Below are 15,986 nucleotides of genomic sequence, written 5' to 3' on the forward strand. Positions count from 1 at the left end.
CTATCCCTTTATTTAACCAGGTATTTATATATATAACCCTTTATTTAACCAGGTATTTATATATATATAGCCCTTTATTTAACCAGGTATTTATATATATAACTCTAACCCTTTATTTAACCAGGTATTTATATATATAACCCTTTATTTAACCAGGTATTTATATATATAACTCTAACCCTTTATTTAACCAGGTATTTATATATATAGCCCTTTATTTAACCAGGTATTTATATATATAACCCTTTATTTAACCAGGTATTTATATATATAACCCTTTATTTAACCAGGTATTTATATATATAACCCTAACCCTTTATTTAATCAGGTATTTATATATATAACCCTTTATTTAACCAGGTATTTATATATATATAACCCTTTATTTAACCAGGTATTTATATATATATCCCTTTATTTAACCAGGTATTTATATATATAACCCTTTATTTAACCAGGTATTTATATATATATAACCCTAACCCTTTATTTAACCAGGTATTTATATATATAACTCTAACCCTTTATTTAACCAGGTATTTATATATATAACCCTTTATTTAACCAGGTATTTATATATATAACCCTAACCCTTTATTTAACCAGGTATTTATATATATAACCCTTTATTTAACCAGGTATTTATATATATAACCCTAACCCTTTATTTAACCAGGTATATATATATATATATATATAACCCTTTATTTAACCAGGTATTTATATATATATAACCCTTTATTTAACCAGGTATTTATATATATAACCCTTTATTTAACCAGGTATTTATATATATAACCCTTTATTTAACCAGGTATTTATATATATAACCCTAACCCTTTATTTAACCAGGTATTTATATATATAACTCTATCCCTTTATTTAACCAGGTATTTATATATATAACCCTTTATTTAACCAGGTATTTATATATATAGCCCTTTATTTAACCAGGTATTTATATATATAACTCTAACCCTTTATTTAACCAGGTATTTATATATATAACCCTTTATTTAACCAGGTATTTATATATATAACTCTAACCCTTTATTTAACCAGGTATTTATATATATAGCCCTTTATTTAACCAGGTATTTATATGTATAACCCTTTATTTAACCAGGTATTTATATATATATAACCCTTTATTTAACCAGGTATTTATATATATATAACCCTTTATTTAACCAGGTATTTATATATATAACCCTTTATTTAACCAGGTATTTATATATATAACCCTAACCCTTTATTTAACCAGGTATTTATATATATAACCCTTTATTTAACCAGGTATTTATATATATAACTCTAACCCTTTATTTAACCAGGTATTTATATATATAGCCCTTTATTTAACCAGGTATTTATATATATAACCCTTTATTTAACCAGGTATTTATATATATAACCCTAACCCTTTATTTAACCAGGTATTTATATATATAACCCTTTATTTAACCTGGTATTTATATATATAACCCTTTATTTAACCAGGTATTTATATATATAACCCTTTATTTAACCAGGTATTTATATATATAACCCTTTATTTAACCAGGTATTTATACATATAACCCTTTATTTAACCAGGTATTTATATATATAACCCTTTATTTAACCAGGTATTTATATATATAACCCTTTATTTAACCAGGTATTTATATATATAACCCTTTATTTAACCAGGTATTTATATATATAACCCTTTATTTAACCAGGTATTTATATATATAACTCTAACCCTTTATTTAACCAGGTATTTATATATATAGCCCTTTATTTAACCAGGTATTTATATATATAACCCTTTATTTAACCAGGTATTTATATATATAACCCTAACCCTTTATTTAACCAGGTATTTATATATATAACCCTAACCCTTTATTTAACCAGGTATTTATATATATAGCCCTTTATTTAACTAGGTATTTATATATATAACCCTTTATTTAATCAGGTATTTATATATATATATAGCCCTTTATTTAACCAGGTATTTATATATATAACCCTAACCCTTTATTTAACCAGGTATTTATATATATAACCCTTTATTTAACCAGGTATTTATATATATAACCCTTTATTTAACCAGGTATTTATATATATAACCCTAACCCTTTATTTAACCAGGTATTTATATATATAACCCTTTATTTAACCAGGTATATATATATATAACCCTTTATTTAACCAGGTATTTATATATATATATAACCCTTTATTTAACCAGATATTTATATATATAACCCTAACCCTTTATTTAACCAGGTATTTATATATATAACCCTTTATTTAACCAGGTATTTATATATATAACCCTTTATTTAACCAGGTGTATATATATATATATATATATATAACCCTAACCCTTTATTTAACCAGGTATTTATATATATAACCCTTTATTTAACCAGGTATTTATATATATAACCCTAACCCTTTATTTAACCAGGTATTTATATATATATATAACCCTAACCCTTTATTTAACCAGGTATTTATATATATAACCCTTTACTTAACCAGGTATATATATATATATAACCCTTTATTTAACCAGGTATTTATATATATAACCCTTTATTTAACCAGGTATTTATATATATATAACCCTAACCCTTTATTTAACCAGGTATTTATATATATAACCCTTTATTTAACCAGGTATTTATATATATAACCCTTTATTTAACCAGGTATTTATATATATATAACCCTTTATTTAATCAGGTATTTATATATATAACCCTAACCCTTTATTTAACCAGGTATTTATATATATAACTCTAACCCTTTATTTAACCAGGTATTTATATATATAACCCTTTATTTAACCAGGCATTTATATATATAACCCTTTATTTAACCAGGTATGTATATATATAACCCTTTATTTAACCAGGTATTTATATATATAACCCTAACCCTTTATTTAATCAGGTATTTATATATATATATAACCCTTTATTTAATCAGGTATTTATATATATAACCCTTTATTTAACCAGGTATTTATATATATATAACCCTTTATTTAATCAGGTATTTATATATATAACCCTTTATTTAACCAGGTATTTATATATATAACCCTTTATTTAACCAGGTATTTATATATATAACCCTTTATTTAACCAGGTATTTATATATATAACCCTTTATTTAACCAGGTATGTATATATATAACCCTTTATTTAACCAGGTATTTATATATATATAACCCTAACCCTTTATTTAACCAGGTATTTATATATATAACCCTAACCCTTTATTTAACCAGGTATTTATATATATATAACCCTTTATTTAACCAGGTATTTATATATATAACCCTTTATTTAACCAGGTATTTATATATATAGCCCTTTATTTAACCAGGTATTTATATATATAACCCTTTATTTAACCAGGTATTTATATATATAACCCTAACCCTTTATTTAACCAGGTATTTATATATATAACCCTTTATTTAACCAGGTATTTATATATATAACCCTAACCCTTTATTTAACCAGGTACTTATATATATATATCCCTTTATTTAACCAGGTATTTATATATATAACCCTTTATTTAACCAGGTATTTATATATATAACCCTTTATTTAACCAGGTATTTATATATATAACCCTAACCCTTTATTTAACCAGGTATTTATATATATATAACCCTAACCCTTTATTTAACCAGGTATTTATATATATAACCCTTTATTTAACCAGGTATTTCTATATATAACCCTAACCCTTTATTTAACCAGGTATATATATATATAACCCTTTATTTAACCAGGTATTTATATATATAACCCTTTATTTAACCAGGTATTTATATATATAACCCTAACCCTTTATTTAACCAGGTATTTATATATATAACTCTATCCCTTTATTTAACCAGGTATTTATATATATATAACCCTTTATTTAACCAGGTATTTATATATATAACCCTTTATTTAACCAGGTATTTATATATATAACCCTTTATTTAACCAGGTATTTATATATATATAACCCTTTATTTAACCAGGTATTTATATATATAACCCTTTATTTAACCAGGTATTTATATATATATAACCCTAACCCTTTATTTAACCAGGTATTTATATATATAACTCTATCCCTTTATTTAACCAGGTATTTATATATATAACCCCTTATTTAACCAGGTATTTATATATATAGCCCTTTATTTAACCAGGTATTTATATATATAACTCTAACCCTTTATTTAACCAGGTATTTATATATATATAACTCTAACCCTTTATTTAACCAGGTATTTATATATATAGCCCTTTATTTAACCAGGTATTTATATATATAACCCTTTATTTAACCAGGTATTTATATATATAACCCTTTATTTAACCAGGTATTTATATATATAACCCTAACCCTTTATTTAATCAGGTATTTATATATATAACCCTTTATTTAACCAGGTATTTATATATATAACCCTTTATTTAACCAGGTATTTATATATATAACCCTTTATTTAACCAGGTATTTATATATATAACCCTAACCGTTTATTTAACCAGGTATTTATATATATAACTCTAACCCTTTATTTAACCAGGTATTTATATATATAACCCTTTATTTAACCAGGTATTTATATATATAACTCTAACCCTTTATTTAACCAGGTATTTATATATATAGCCCTTTATTTAACCAGGTATTTATATATATAACCCTTTATTTAACCAGGTATTTATATATATAACCCTAACCCTTTATTTAACCAGGTATTTATATATATAACCCTTTATTTAACCTGGTATTTATATATATAACCCTTTATTTAACCAGGTATTTATATATATAACCCTTTATTTAACCAGGTATTTATATATATAACCCTTTATTTAACCAGGTATTTATACATATAACCCTTTATTTAACCAGGTATTTATATATATAACCCTTTATTTAACCAGGTATTTATATATATAACCCTTTATTTAACCAGGTATTTATATATATAACCCTTTATTTAACCAGGTATTTATATATATAACCCTTTATTTAACCAGGTATTTATATATATAACCCTTTATTTAACCAGGTATTTATATATATAACCCTTTATTTAACCTGGTATTTATATATATAACCCTTTATTTAACCTGGTATTTATATATATAACCCTTTATTTAACCAGGTATTTATATATATAACCCTTTATTTAACCAGGTATTTATATATATAACCCTTTATTTAACCAGGTATTTATATATATAACCCTTTATTTAACCAGGTATTTATATATATAGCCCTTTATTTAACCAGGTATTTATATATATAACCCTTTATTTAACCAGGTATTTATATATATAACCCTAACCCTTTATTTAACCAGGTATTTATATATATAACCCTAACCCTTTATTTAACCAGGTATTTATATATATAGCCCTTTATTTAACCAGGTATTTATATATATATATATAACCCTTTATTTAACCAGGTATTTATATATATAACCCTAACCCTTTATTTAACCAGGTATTTATATATATAACCCTAACCCTTTATTTAACCAGGTATTTATATATATATAACCCTTTATTTAACCAGGTATTTATATATATAACCCTAACCCTTTATTTAACCAGGTATTTATATATATAACCCTTTATTTAACCAGGTATTTATATATATAACCCTAACTCTTTATTTAACCAGGTATTTATATAATATATATATAACCCTAACTCTTTATTTAACCAGGTAGGCCAGTTGAGAACAAGTTCTCATTTACAACTGAGACCTGGCCAAGATAAAGCAAAGCAGTTTGACACAAACAACAACACAGAGTATAAACAAACGCACAGTCAATAACACAATAGAGACATCTATGTACAGTGTGTGCAAATGTAGTAAGAGTAGGGAGGTAAGGCAATAAATTGGCCGTAGTGACGAAATAATTACAATTAATTACAAGTGACGAAATAATTACAATTTAGCATTAACACTGGAGTGATGTGTTTTGATGTCTTCACTGTTATACAACAATCTATTAAAAAGGGATATATTGGTTGTGGTTGACATTGTTGTATTTGTGCCCACTTTGTGATGTTGTTGTGATGTTGTTGTGCTGTTGTGCTGTTTTGCTGATGTTGTTGTGTTGTTGTGCTGTTGTGATGTTGTTGTGCTGTTGTCGTGATAAAAGTCATTATAGGGACAGACAAAAAACCACTCTGTCTAAATGATTATCATCCCACCAGGTCTCCCCCATCCTGCCACCACCCCAGCAGAGAGACCCATCGTTGTCACCCTGGTCCCTGCCCTCCCTGTCGCCAGGCCTGTCTCCTGGCCTTGAAACGATGCCAACACCCCTGTCCCCAACCCTGCCACGACCAGGTTATGGTGAAGACCAGCGACAGGGTGAGTGTGTGCCATGCTGACAGGACAGTTTCAGAGAATGGTAGCGTTTCAGAATGACTGAATGGGGGATGTTAGATTGGATCCACCAGGGGTGGCACCGATGCCAGGTCATCAACTCTGCTGTGGGGCGTGAGATTGGTCTGTAAAAATATAGTGGAGACTGTAGATTGCTTTATAAAGTGAGATCTGTCAGGAGACCGCTAGCCTGGAACGCCACCCATATGTTATTTATAGTGGAGATGGAAAATAACAAGGAGTCCTATTGTGGGCGGCAGGGTAGCCTAGTGGTTAGAGCGATGGACTAGTAACCGGGAAGGTTGCAAGTTCAAACTCCCGAGCTGACAAGGTACAAATCTGTCGTTCTGCCCCTGAACAGGCAGTTAACCCACTGTTCCTAAGCCGTCATTGAAAATAAGAATTTGTTCATAACTGACTTGCCTCGTTAAATAAAGGTTAAATAAATAAAATTGGTCTGTTTCCCTTGTCTGGGTTAGTATAGGGACCGGGTTAGTATAGGGACTGGGTTAGTATAGGGACCGGGTTAGTATAGGGACCGGGTTAGTATAGGGACCGGGTTAGTATAGGTTAGTATAGGGACTGGGTTAGTATAGGGACCGGGTTAGTATAGGGACCGGGTTAGTATAGGGACCGGGTTAGTATAGGGACCGGGTTAGTATAGATTAGTATAGGGACCGGGTTAGTATAGGGACTGGGTTACTATAGGGACCGGGTTAGTATAGGTTAGTATAGGGACTGAGTTAGTATAGGGACCGGGTTAGTATATGTTAGTATAGGGACCGGGTTAGTATAGATTAGTATAGGGACCGGGTTAGTATAGGTTAGTATAGGGACTGGGTTAGTATAGGGACCGGGTTAGTATAGATTAGTATAGGGACCGGGTTAGTATAGGTTAGTATAGGGACTGGGTTAGTATAGGGACCGGGTTAGTATAGGTTAGTATAGGGACTGAGTTAGTATAGGGACCGGGTTAGTATAGGTTAGTATAGGGACCGGGTTAGTATAGATTAGTATAGGGGCCGGGTTAGTATAGGGACTGGGTTACTATAGGGACCTGGTTAGTATAGGTTAGTATAGGGACTGAGTTAGTATAGGGACCGGGTTAGTATAGGTTAGTATAGGGACCGGGTTAGTATAGATTAGTATAGGGACCGGGTTAGTATAGGTTAGTATAGGGACTGGGTTAGTATAGGGACCGGGTTAGTATAGATTAGTATAGGGACCGGGTTAGTATAGGCTAGTATAGGGACTGGGTTAGTATAGGGACCGGGTTAGTATAGGTTAGTATAGGGACTGAGTTAGTATAGGGACCGGGTTAGTATAGGGTAGTATAGGGACTGGGTTAGTATAGGGACTGGGTTAGTATAGGGACCGGATTAGTATAGGGACCGGGTTAGTATAGGGACTGGTTTAGTATAGGGACTGGTTTAGTATAGGGACCGGGTTAGTATAGGTTAGTATAGGGACCGGGTTAGTATAGGGACCGGGTTAGTATAGGGACCGGGTTAGTATAGGGACCGGGTTAGTATAGGTTAGTAATAGGGACTGGGTTAGTATAGGGACCGGGTTAGTATAGGGACCGGGTTAGTATAGGGACCGGGTTAGTATAGGTTAGTATAGGGACCGGGTTAGTATAGGTTAGTATAGGGACTGGGTTAGTATAGGGACCGGGTTAGTATAGGGACTTGGTTAGTATAGGGACCGGGTTAGTATAGGGACCTGGTTAGTATAGGGACGTATAGGGACTGGGTTAGTATAGTGACTGGGTTTTATAGGGACCGGGTTAGTATAGGGACCGGGTTAGTATAGGGACCGGGTTAGTATAGGGACCGGGTTAGTATAGGGACCGGGTTAGTATAGGGACCGGGTTAGTATAGGGACCGGGTTAGTATAGGGACCGGGTTAGTATAGGGACCGGGTGAGTATAGGGACCGGGTGAGTACAGGAACCAGGTTAGTATAGGGACCGGGTTACTATAGGGACCGGGTTAGTATAGGTTAGTATAGGGACTGGGTTAGTATAGGGACTGGGTTAGTATAGGGACTGGGTTAGTATAGGGACTGGGTTAGTATAGGGACTGGGTTAGTATAGGGACTGGGTTAGTATAGGGACCGGGTTAGTATAGGGACCGGGTTAGTACAGGGACCGGGTTAGTATAGGGACCGGGTTAGTATAGGTTAGTATTGGGACCGGGTTAGTATAGGGACCGGGTTAGTATAGGGACTGGGTTAGTATAGGGACCGGGTTAGTATAGGTTAGTATAGGGACCGGGTTAGTATAGGGACCGGGTTAGTATAGGGACCGGGTTAGTATAGGGACCGGGTTAGTATAGGGACTGGGTTAGTATAGGGACTGGGTTAGTATAGGGACTGGGTTAGTATAGGGACCGGGTTAATATAGGGATCGGGTGAGTACAGGAACCGGGTTAGTATAGGGACCGGGTTACTATAGGGAATGGGTTAGTATAGGGACCGGGTTAGTATAGGGACTGGGTTAGTATAGGGCCCGGGTTAGTATAGGGACTGGGTTAGTATAGGGACTGGGTTAGTATAGGGACTGGGTTAGTATAGGGACCGGGTTAGTATAGGGAATGGGTTGGTATAGGGACCGGGTTAGTATAGGGACTGGGTTAGTATAGGGACCGGGTTAGTACAGGGACCGGGTTAGTATAGGGACCGGGTTAGTATAGGGACTGGGTTAGTATAGGGACTGGGTTAGTATAGGGACCGGGTTTGTATAGGGACCGGGTTAGTATAGGGACTGGGTTAGTATAGGTTAGTATAGGGACCAGGTTAGTATAGGGACCGGGTTAGTAAAGGGACCGGGTTAGTATTGGGACCGGGTTAGTATAGGGACTGGGTTAGTATAGGGACCGGGTTAGTATAGGTTAGTATAGGGACCGGGTTAGTATAGGGACCGGGTTAGTATAGGGACTGGGTTAGTATAGGGACCGGGTTAGTATAGGGACCGGGTTAGTATAGGGACCGGGTTAGTATAGGGACTGGGTTAGTATAGGGACCGGGTTAGTATAGGGACCGGGTTAGTATAGGGACCGGGTTAGTATAGGTTAGTATAGGGACCGGGTTAGTATAGGGACCGGGTTAGTATAGGGACCGGGTTAGTATAGGTTAGTATAGGGACCGGGTTAGTATAGGGACCGGGTTAGTATAGGGACCGGGTTAGTATAGGTTAGTATAGGGACCGGGTTAGTATAGATTAGTATAGGGACCGGGTTAGTATAGGGACTGGGTTAGTATAGGGACCGGGTTTGTATAGGGACCGGGTTAGTATAGGGACTGGGTTAGTATAGGTTAGTATAGTGACCGGGTTAGTATAGGGACCGGGTTAGTATAGGGACTGGGTTAGTATAGGGACTGGGTTAGTATAGGGACTGGGTTAGTATAGGGACCGGGTTAGTATAGGTTAGTATAGGGACCGGGTTAGTATAGGGACCGGGTTAGTATAGGCACCGGGTTAGTATAGGGACCGGGTTAGTATAGGGACCGGGTTAGTATAGGGACCGGGTTAGTATAGGGACTGGGTTAGTATAGGGACCGGGTTAGTATAGGTTAGTATAGGGACTGGGTTAGTATAGGTACCGGGTTAGTATAGGGACCGGGTTAGTATAGGGACCGGGTTAGTATAGGGACTGGGTTAGTATAGGTTAGTATAGGGACCGGGTTAGTAAAGGGACCGGGTTAGTAAAGGGACCGGGTTAGTGTAGGGACTGGGTTAGTATAGGGACTGGGTTAGTATAGGGACCGGGTTAGTATAGGTTAGTATAGGGACCGGGTTAGTATAGGGACCGGGTTAGTATAGGGACCGGGTTAGTATAGGGACTGGGTTAGTATAGGGACCGGGTTAGTATAGATTAGTATAGGGACCGGGTTAGTATAGATTAGTATAGGGACCGGGTTAGTATAGATTAGTATAGGGACCGGGTTAGTACAGGGACTGGGTTAGTATAGATTAGTGTAGGTGCCGGGTTAGTATAGGGGCCGGGTTAGTATAGGGACCGGGTTAGTATAGTGACCGGGTTAGTATAGGGACTGGGTTAGTATAGGTTAGTATAGGGACTGGGTTAGTATAGGGACTGGGTTAGTATAGGGACTGGGTTAGTATAGGGACTGGGTTAGTATAGGGACCGGGTTAGTATAGGTTAGTATAGGGACCGGGTTAGTATAGGGACCGGGTTAGTATAGTGACCGGGTTAGTATAGGGACCGGGTTAGTATAGGGACCGGGTTAGTATAGGGACCGGGTTAGTATAGGGACTGGGTTAGTATAGATTTGTATAGGGACTGGGTTAGTATAGGGACTGGGTTAGTATAGATTAGTATAGGGACTGGGTTAGTATAGGGACTGGGTTAGTATAGGTTAGTATAGGGACCGGGTTAGTATAGGGACTGGGTTAGTATAGATTTGTATAGGGACTGGGTTAGTATAGGGACTGGGTTAGTATAGGGACCGGGTTAGTATAGGGACTGGGTTAGTATAGGGACTGGGTTAGTATAGATTTGTATAGGGACTGGGTTAGTATAGGGACTGGGTTAGTATAGATTAGTATAGGGACTGGGTTAGTATAGGGACTGGGTTAGTATAGGGACTGGGTTAGTATAGGGACCGGGTTAGTATAGGGACCGGGTTAGTATAGGTTGGTATAGGGACCGGGTTAGTATAGGGACCGGGTTAGTATAGGGACCGGGTTAGTATAGGGACCGGGTTAGTATAGGGACCGGGTTAGTATAGGGACCGGGTTAGTATAGGGACCGGGTTAGTATAGGGACCGGGTTAGTATAGGGACCGGGTTAGTATAGGGACCGGGTTAGTATAGGGACCGGGTTAGTATAGGTACTGGGTTAGTATAGTGACCGGGTTAGTATAGGTTAGTATAGGGACTGGGTTAGTATAGGGACCGGGTTAGTATAGGGACCGGGTTAGTATAGGTTAGTATAGGGACCGGGTTAGTATAGGGACTGGGTTAGTATAGGTTAGTATAGGGACCGGGTTAGTATAGGGACTGGGTTAGTAGTTGAGGAACAGCCTCAGTGTTGTGGTTTACATAATGATTATATCATTAGTTATGTCAGGACCTATCAGAACAGCTGATTCAGGATGTTTATCCTGGACTCCTACATGTATGCTTGGATACTTCCTGTCTCAGACTGCTTGTTTTGCAGGTCCTAGCAGGCCCGTGGGAGCAGTCGTCAGAACCTGCGTTTGTCCGTAAAGCTCTCCCCTGCCCGCCCTGCCTGGTCCCTATACCCACGTATGTACACACACACACACACACACACACACGCACACACACACACAGTAACACACACAGTAACACATTAACACACACACAGTAACACAGTAGCACACACACAGTAACACAGTAACACACACACAGCAACACAGTAACACACACACACACACAGTAACACAGTAACACAGTAACACACACACACACAGTAACACACACACACACACAGTAAGACACACAGTAACACACCCCCCCCCCCCCCCCCCCCCCACACACCTCACACGGCCAACGGTTACCCCCCCCCCCCCCCTCACACGGCCAGCGGTTCTCCCCCCCCCCCCCCCCCCCCCACCCACACACGGCCAGCGGTTACCCCCCCCCTCACACGGCCAGCAGTTACCCCCCCCCCCCCCCCTCACACGGCCAGCAGTTACCCCCCCCCCCCCCCTCACACGGCCAGCGGTTCCCCCCCCCCCCTCACACGGCCAGCGGTTCCCCCCCCCCCCCTCACACGGCCAGCGGTTACCCCCCCCCCCCCTCACACGGCCAGCGGTTACCCCCCCCTCACACGGCCAGCGGTTACCCCCCCCCTCACACGGCCAGCGGTTCCCCCCCCCCCCTCACACGGCCAGCGGTTACCCCCCCCCCCCCCTCACACGGCCAGCGGTTACCCCCCCCCTCACACGGCCAGCGGTTACCCCCCCCCTCACACGGCCAGCAGTTACCCCCCCCCCCCCCCTCACACGGCCAGCAGTTACCCCCCCCCCCCCCCCCTCACACGGCCAGCGGTTCCCCCCCCCCCCTCACACGGCCAGCGGTTCCCCCCCCCCCCTCACACGGCCAGCGGTTACCCCCCCCCCCCCTCACACGGCCAGCGGTTACCCCCCCCTCACACGGCCAGCGGTTACCCCCCCCCTCACACGGCCAGCGGTTCCCCCCCCCCCCTCACACGGCCAGCGGTTACCCCCCCCCCCCCCTCACACGGCCAGCGGTTACCCCCCCCTCACACGGCCAGCGGTTACCCCCCCCCTCACACGGCCAGCATTTACCCCCCCCCCCCCCCTCCCCTCACACGGCCAGCGGTTACCCCCCCCCCTCACACGGCCAGCGGTTACCCCCCCCACCTCACACGGCCAGCGGTTACCCCCCCCCCCCACACCTCACACGGCCAGCGGTTACACCCCCCCCCCCACACACACACCTCATACGGCCAGTGGCGCTCGGGACATGTGGTCATGCTGATGTGGTCTGATCCTAGAGTGCGTCACTGCGCTGCAGGCAGCTGGATCTGGGGGGAGATGCAGACTGAACTCATGTTTTCCTCTCTGTACAGGGCCTGTCTTGGAGAGCATGAGGTAAACTGAGAACTTTTGCTTATTTACTTTCCACATCCCTCCCTCTTCCCTCACCGTGTCCCTCTCTCTCTCCACCGGGTCTCTCCCTCTCTCCTCACCGGGTCTCTCCCTCTCTCCTCACCGTGTCCCTCTCTCTCTCCACCGGGTCTCTCCCTCTCTCCTCACCGCGTCTCTCTCCCCCCTCACCGTGTCCCTCTCTCTCTCCTCACCGGGTCTCTCTCTCTCCCCACCGGGTCTCTCTCTCTCTCTCTCCACCGGGTCTCTCTCCCCCCTCACCGGGTCTCTCTCCCTCCTCACCGGGTCTCTCTCCCCCCTCACCGTGTCCCTCTCCACCGTGTCTCTCTCCCTCTCCACCGTGTCTCTCTCCCTCTCCACCGGGTCTCTCTCTCCTCACCGGGTCTCTCTCCCTCTCCACCGTGTCTCTCTCCCTCTCCACCGTGTCTCTCTCCCTCTCCACCGTGTCTCTCCCTCTCTCCTCACCGGGTCTCTCTCCCTCCTCACCAGATCTCTCTTCCCTCACCGTGTCTCTCTCCCTCTCCACCGGGTCTCTCTCCCTCTCCACCGGGTCTCTCCCTCTCTCCTCACCGTGTCCCTCTCTCTCTCCACCGGGTCTCTCCCTCTCTCCTCACCGGGTCTCTCTCCCCCCTCACCGTGTCCCTCTCCCCCCTCACCGTGTCCCTCTCCCTCTCCACCGGGTCTCTCCCTCTCTCCTCACCGGGTCTCTCTCCCTCCTCACCAGATCTCTCTCCCTCTCCACCGTGTCTCTCTCCCTCTCCACCGGGTCTCTCCCTCTCTCCTCACCGGGTCTCTCTCCCCCCTCACCGGGTCTCTCTCCCTCTCCACCGGGTCTCTCTCTCTCTCTCCACCGGGTCTCTCTCTCTCTCTCCACCGGGTCTCTCTCTCTCCTCACCGGGTCTCTCTCTCTCCTCACCGGGTCTCTCTCTCTCCTCACCGGGTCTCTCTCCGGTGAGGGTCTCTCTCTCTCCTCACCGGGTCTCTCTCTCTCCTCACCGGGTCTCTCTCCGGTGAGGGTCTCTCTCTCTCTCCTCACCGGGTCTCTCTCTCTCTCCTCACCGGGTCTCTCTCTCTCTCCTCACCGGGTCTCTCTCTCTCTCCTCACCGGGTCTCTCTCTCTCTCCTCACCGGGTCTCTCTCTCTCTCCTCACCGGGTCTCTCTCTCTCTCCTCACCAGATCTCTCTCTCTCTCCTCACCGGGTCTCTCTCTCTCTCCTCACCGGGTCTCTCCCTCTCTCCATCTCTCTCTCTCTCCTCACCGGGTCTCTCTCTCGCTCCACCGGGTCCCTCTCTCTCCCCTCACCGGGTCTCTCCCTCTCTCCATCCCTCTTCCTCTCTCCATCGGGTCTCTCCCTCTCTCCAGTGATAACCTAAAGGTTGTCAGACCAACAGAAGTCTTGTTTGCTTTTCACATCCCTCCTTCACTCCTTTCCTCATTTCCAAATGTCATGTCATCCCTCTTTCTAGCTTTCTCTCTCTCCCTCTCTCTGACCTTTCAACCAATGGGAGCTTAACTAAACAGAACAGGAAGAACATAAACAGATTGATCATGAGAAAACATGGGAGTTAACGGAGGGAGGGAGACAGAATAGTAGTGCATCAATCTGACTTGTTCAGGACAGTTTTACTCCTGAACATACTTATGCAAAGAGGTTGAATACGTACTGACTCAAGACATTTTTTTATTCATTTGTCAAAATTTCAAAATGCATCATTTCACCTTGACATGATGGTGTGTTTCACCTTGACATGATGGTGGGAAATCTTGTGGAGAGTGGAGGCTGTTATAGCAGCAATGTTCCTACATCTAGTGGAAAGCCTTCCCAGAAGAGTGGAGGCTGTTATAGCAGCAATGTTCCTACATCTAGTGGAAAGCCTTCCCAGAAGAGTGGAGGCTGTTATAGCAGCAATGTTCCTACATCTAGTGGAAAGCCTTCCCAGAAGAGTGGAGGCTGTTATAGCAGCAATGTTCCAACATCTAGTGGAAAGCCTTCCCAGAAGAGTGGAGGCTGTTATAGCAGCAATGTTACAACATCTAGTGGAAAGCCTTCCCAGAAGAGTGGAGGCTGTTATAGCAGCAATGTTCCTACATCTAGTGGAAAGCCTTCCCAGAAGAGTGGAGGCTGTTATAGCAGCAATGTTCCTACATCTAGTGGAAAGCCTTCCCAGAAGAGTGGAGGCTGTTATAGCAGCAATGTTCCTACATCTAGTGGAAAGCCTTCCCAGAAGAGTGGAGGCTGTTATAGCAGCAATGTTCCAACATCTAGTGGAAAGCCTTCCCAGAAGAGTGGAGGCTGTTATAGCAGCAATGTTACAACATCTAGTGGAAAGCCTTCCCAGAAGAGTGGAGGCTGTTATAGCAGCAATGTTCCAACATCTAGTGGAAAGCCTTCCCAGAAGAGTGGAGGCTGTTATAGCAGCAATGTTCCAACATCTTGTGGAAAGCCTTCCCAGAAGAGTGGAGGCTGTTATAGCAGCAATGTTACAACATCTAGTGGAAAGCCTTCCCAGAAGAGTGGAGGCTGTTATAGCAGCAATGTTCCAACATCTAGTGGAAAGCCTTCCCAGAATAGTGGAGGCTGTTATAGCAGCAATGTTACAACATCTAGTGGAAAGCCTTCCCAGAAGAGTGGAGGCTGTTATAGCAGCAATGTTCCAACATCTAGTGGGAAGCCTTCCCAGAAGAGTGGAGGCTGTTATAGCAGCAATGTTACAACATCTAGTGGAAAGCCTTCCCAGAAGAGTGGAGGCTGTTATAGCAGCAATGTTCCAACATCTAGTGGAAAGCCTTCCCAGAAGAGTGGAGGCTGTTATAGCAGCAATGTTCCAACATCTTGTGGAAAGCCTTCCCAGAAGAGTGGAGGCTGTTATAGCAGCAATGTTACAACATCTAGTGGAAAGCCTTCCCAGAAGAGTGGAGGCTGTTATAGC

General features: G+C 41.5%; 1 protein-coding gene across 1 annotated transcript in view; it reads left to right on the forward strand.

The window, feature by feature from the left end:
- nfxl1 (nuclear transcription factor, X-box binding-like 1) overlaps positions 1–15,986 on the forward strand; it is a 103,877-nt gene that overhangs the window by 40,981 nt on the left and 46,910 nt on the right. Inside the window, exons 14-16 of the mRNA XM_036958424.2 lie at positions 6,261–6,420; positions 11,618–11,706; positions 13,019–13,040. Coding sequence (XP_036814319.2) covers positions 6,261–6,420; positions 11,618–11,706; positions 13,019–13,040 — 271 coding nt within the window. The remainder of the gene's footprint in view (positions 1–6,260; positions 6,421–11,617; positions 11,707–13,018; positions 13,041–15,986) is intronic.

Source organism: Oncorhynchus mykiss, chromosome 21, assembly GCF_057628025.1.
Source record: "Oncorhynchus mykiss isolate SJ-2025 chromosome 21, ASM5762802v1, whole genome shotgun sequence".
In the NCBI taxonomy this organism is placed as follows: Eukaryota; Metazoa; Chordata; class Actinopteri; order Salmoniformes; family Salmonidae; genus Oncorhynchus; species Oncorhynchus mykiss.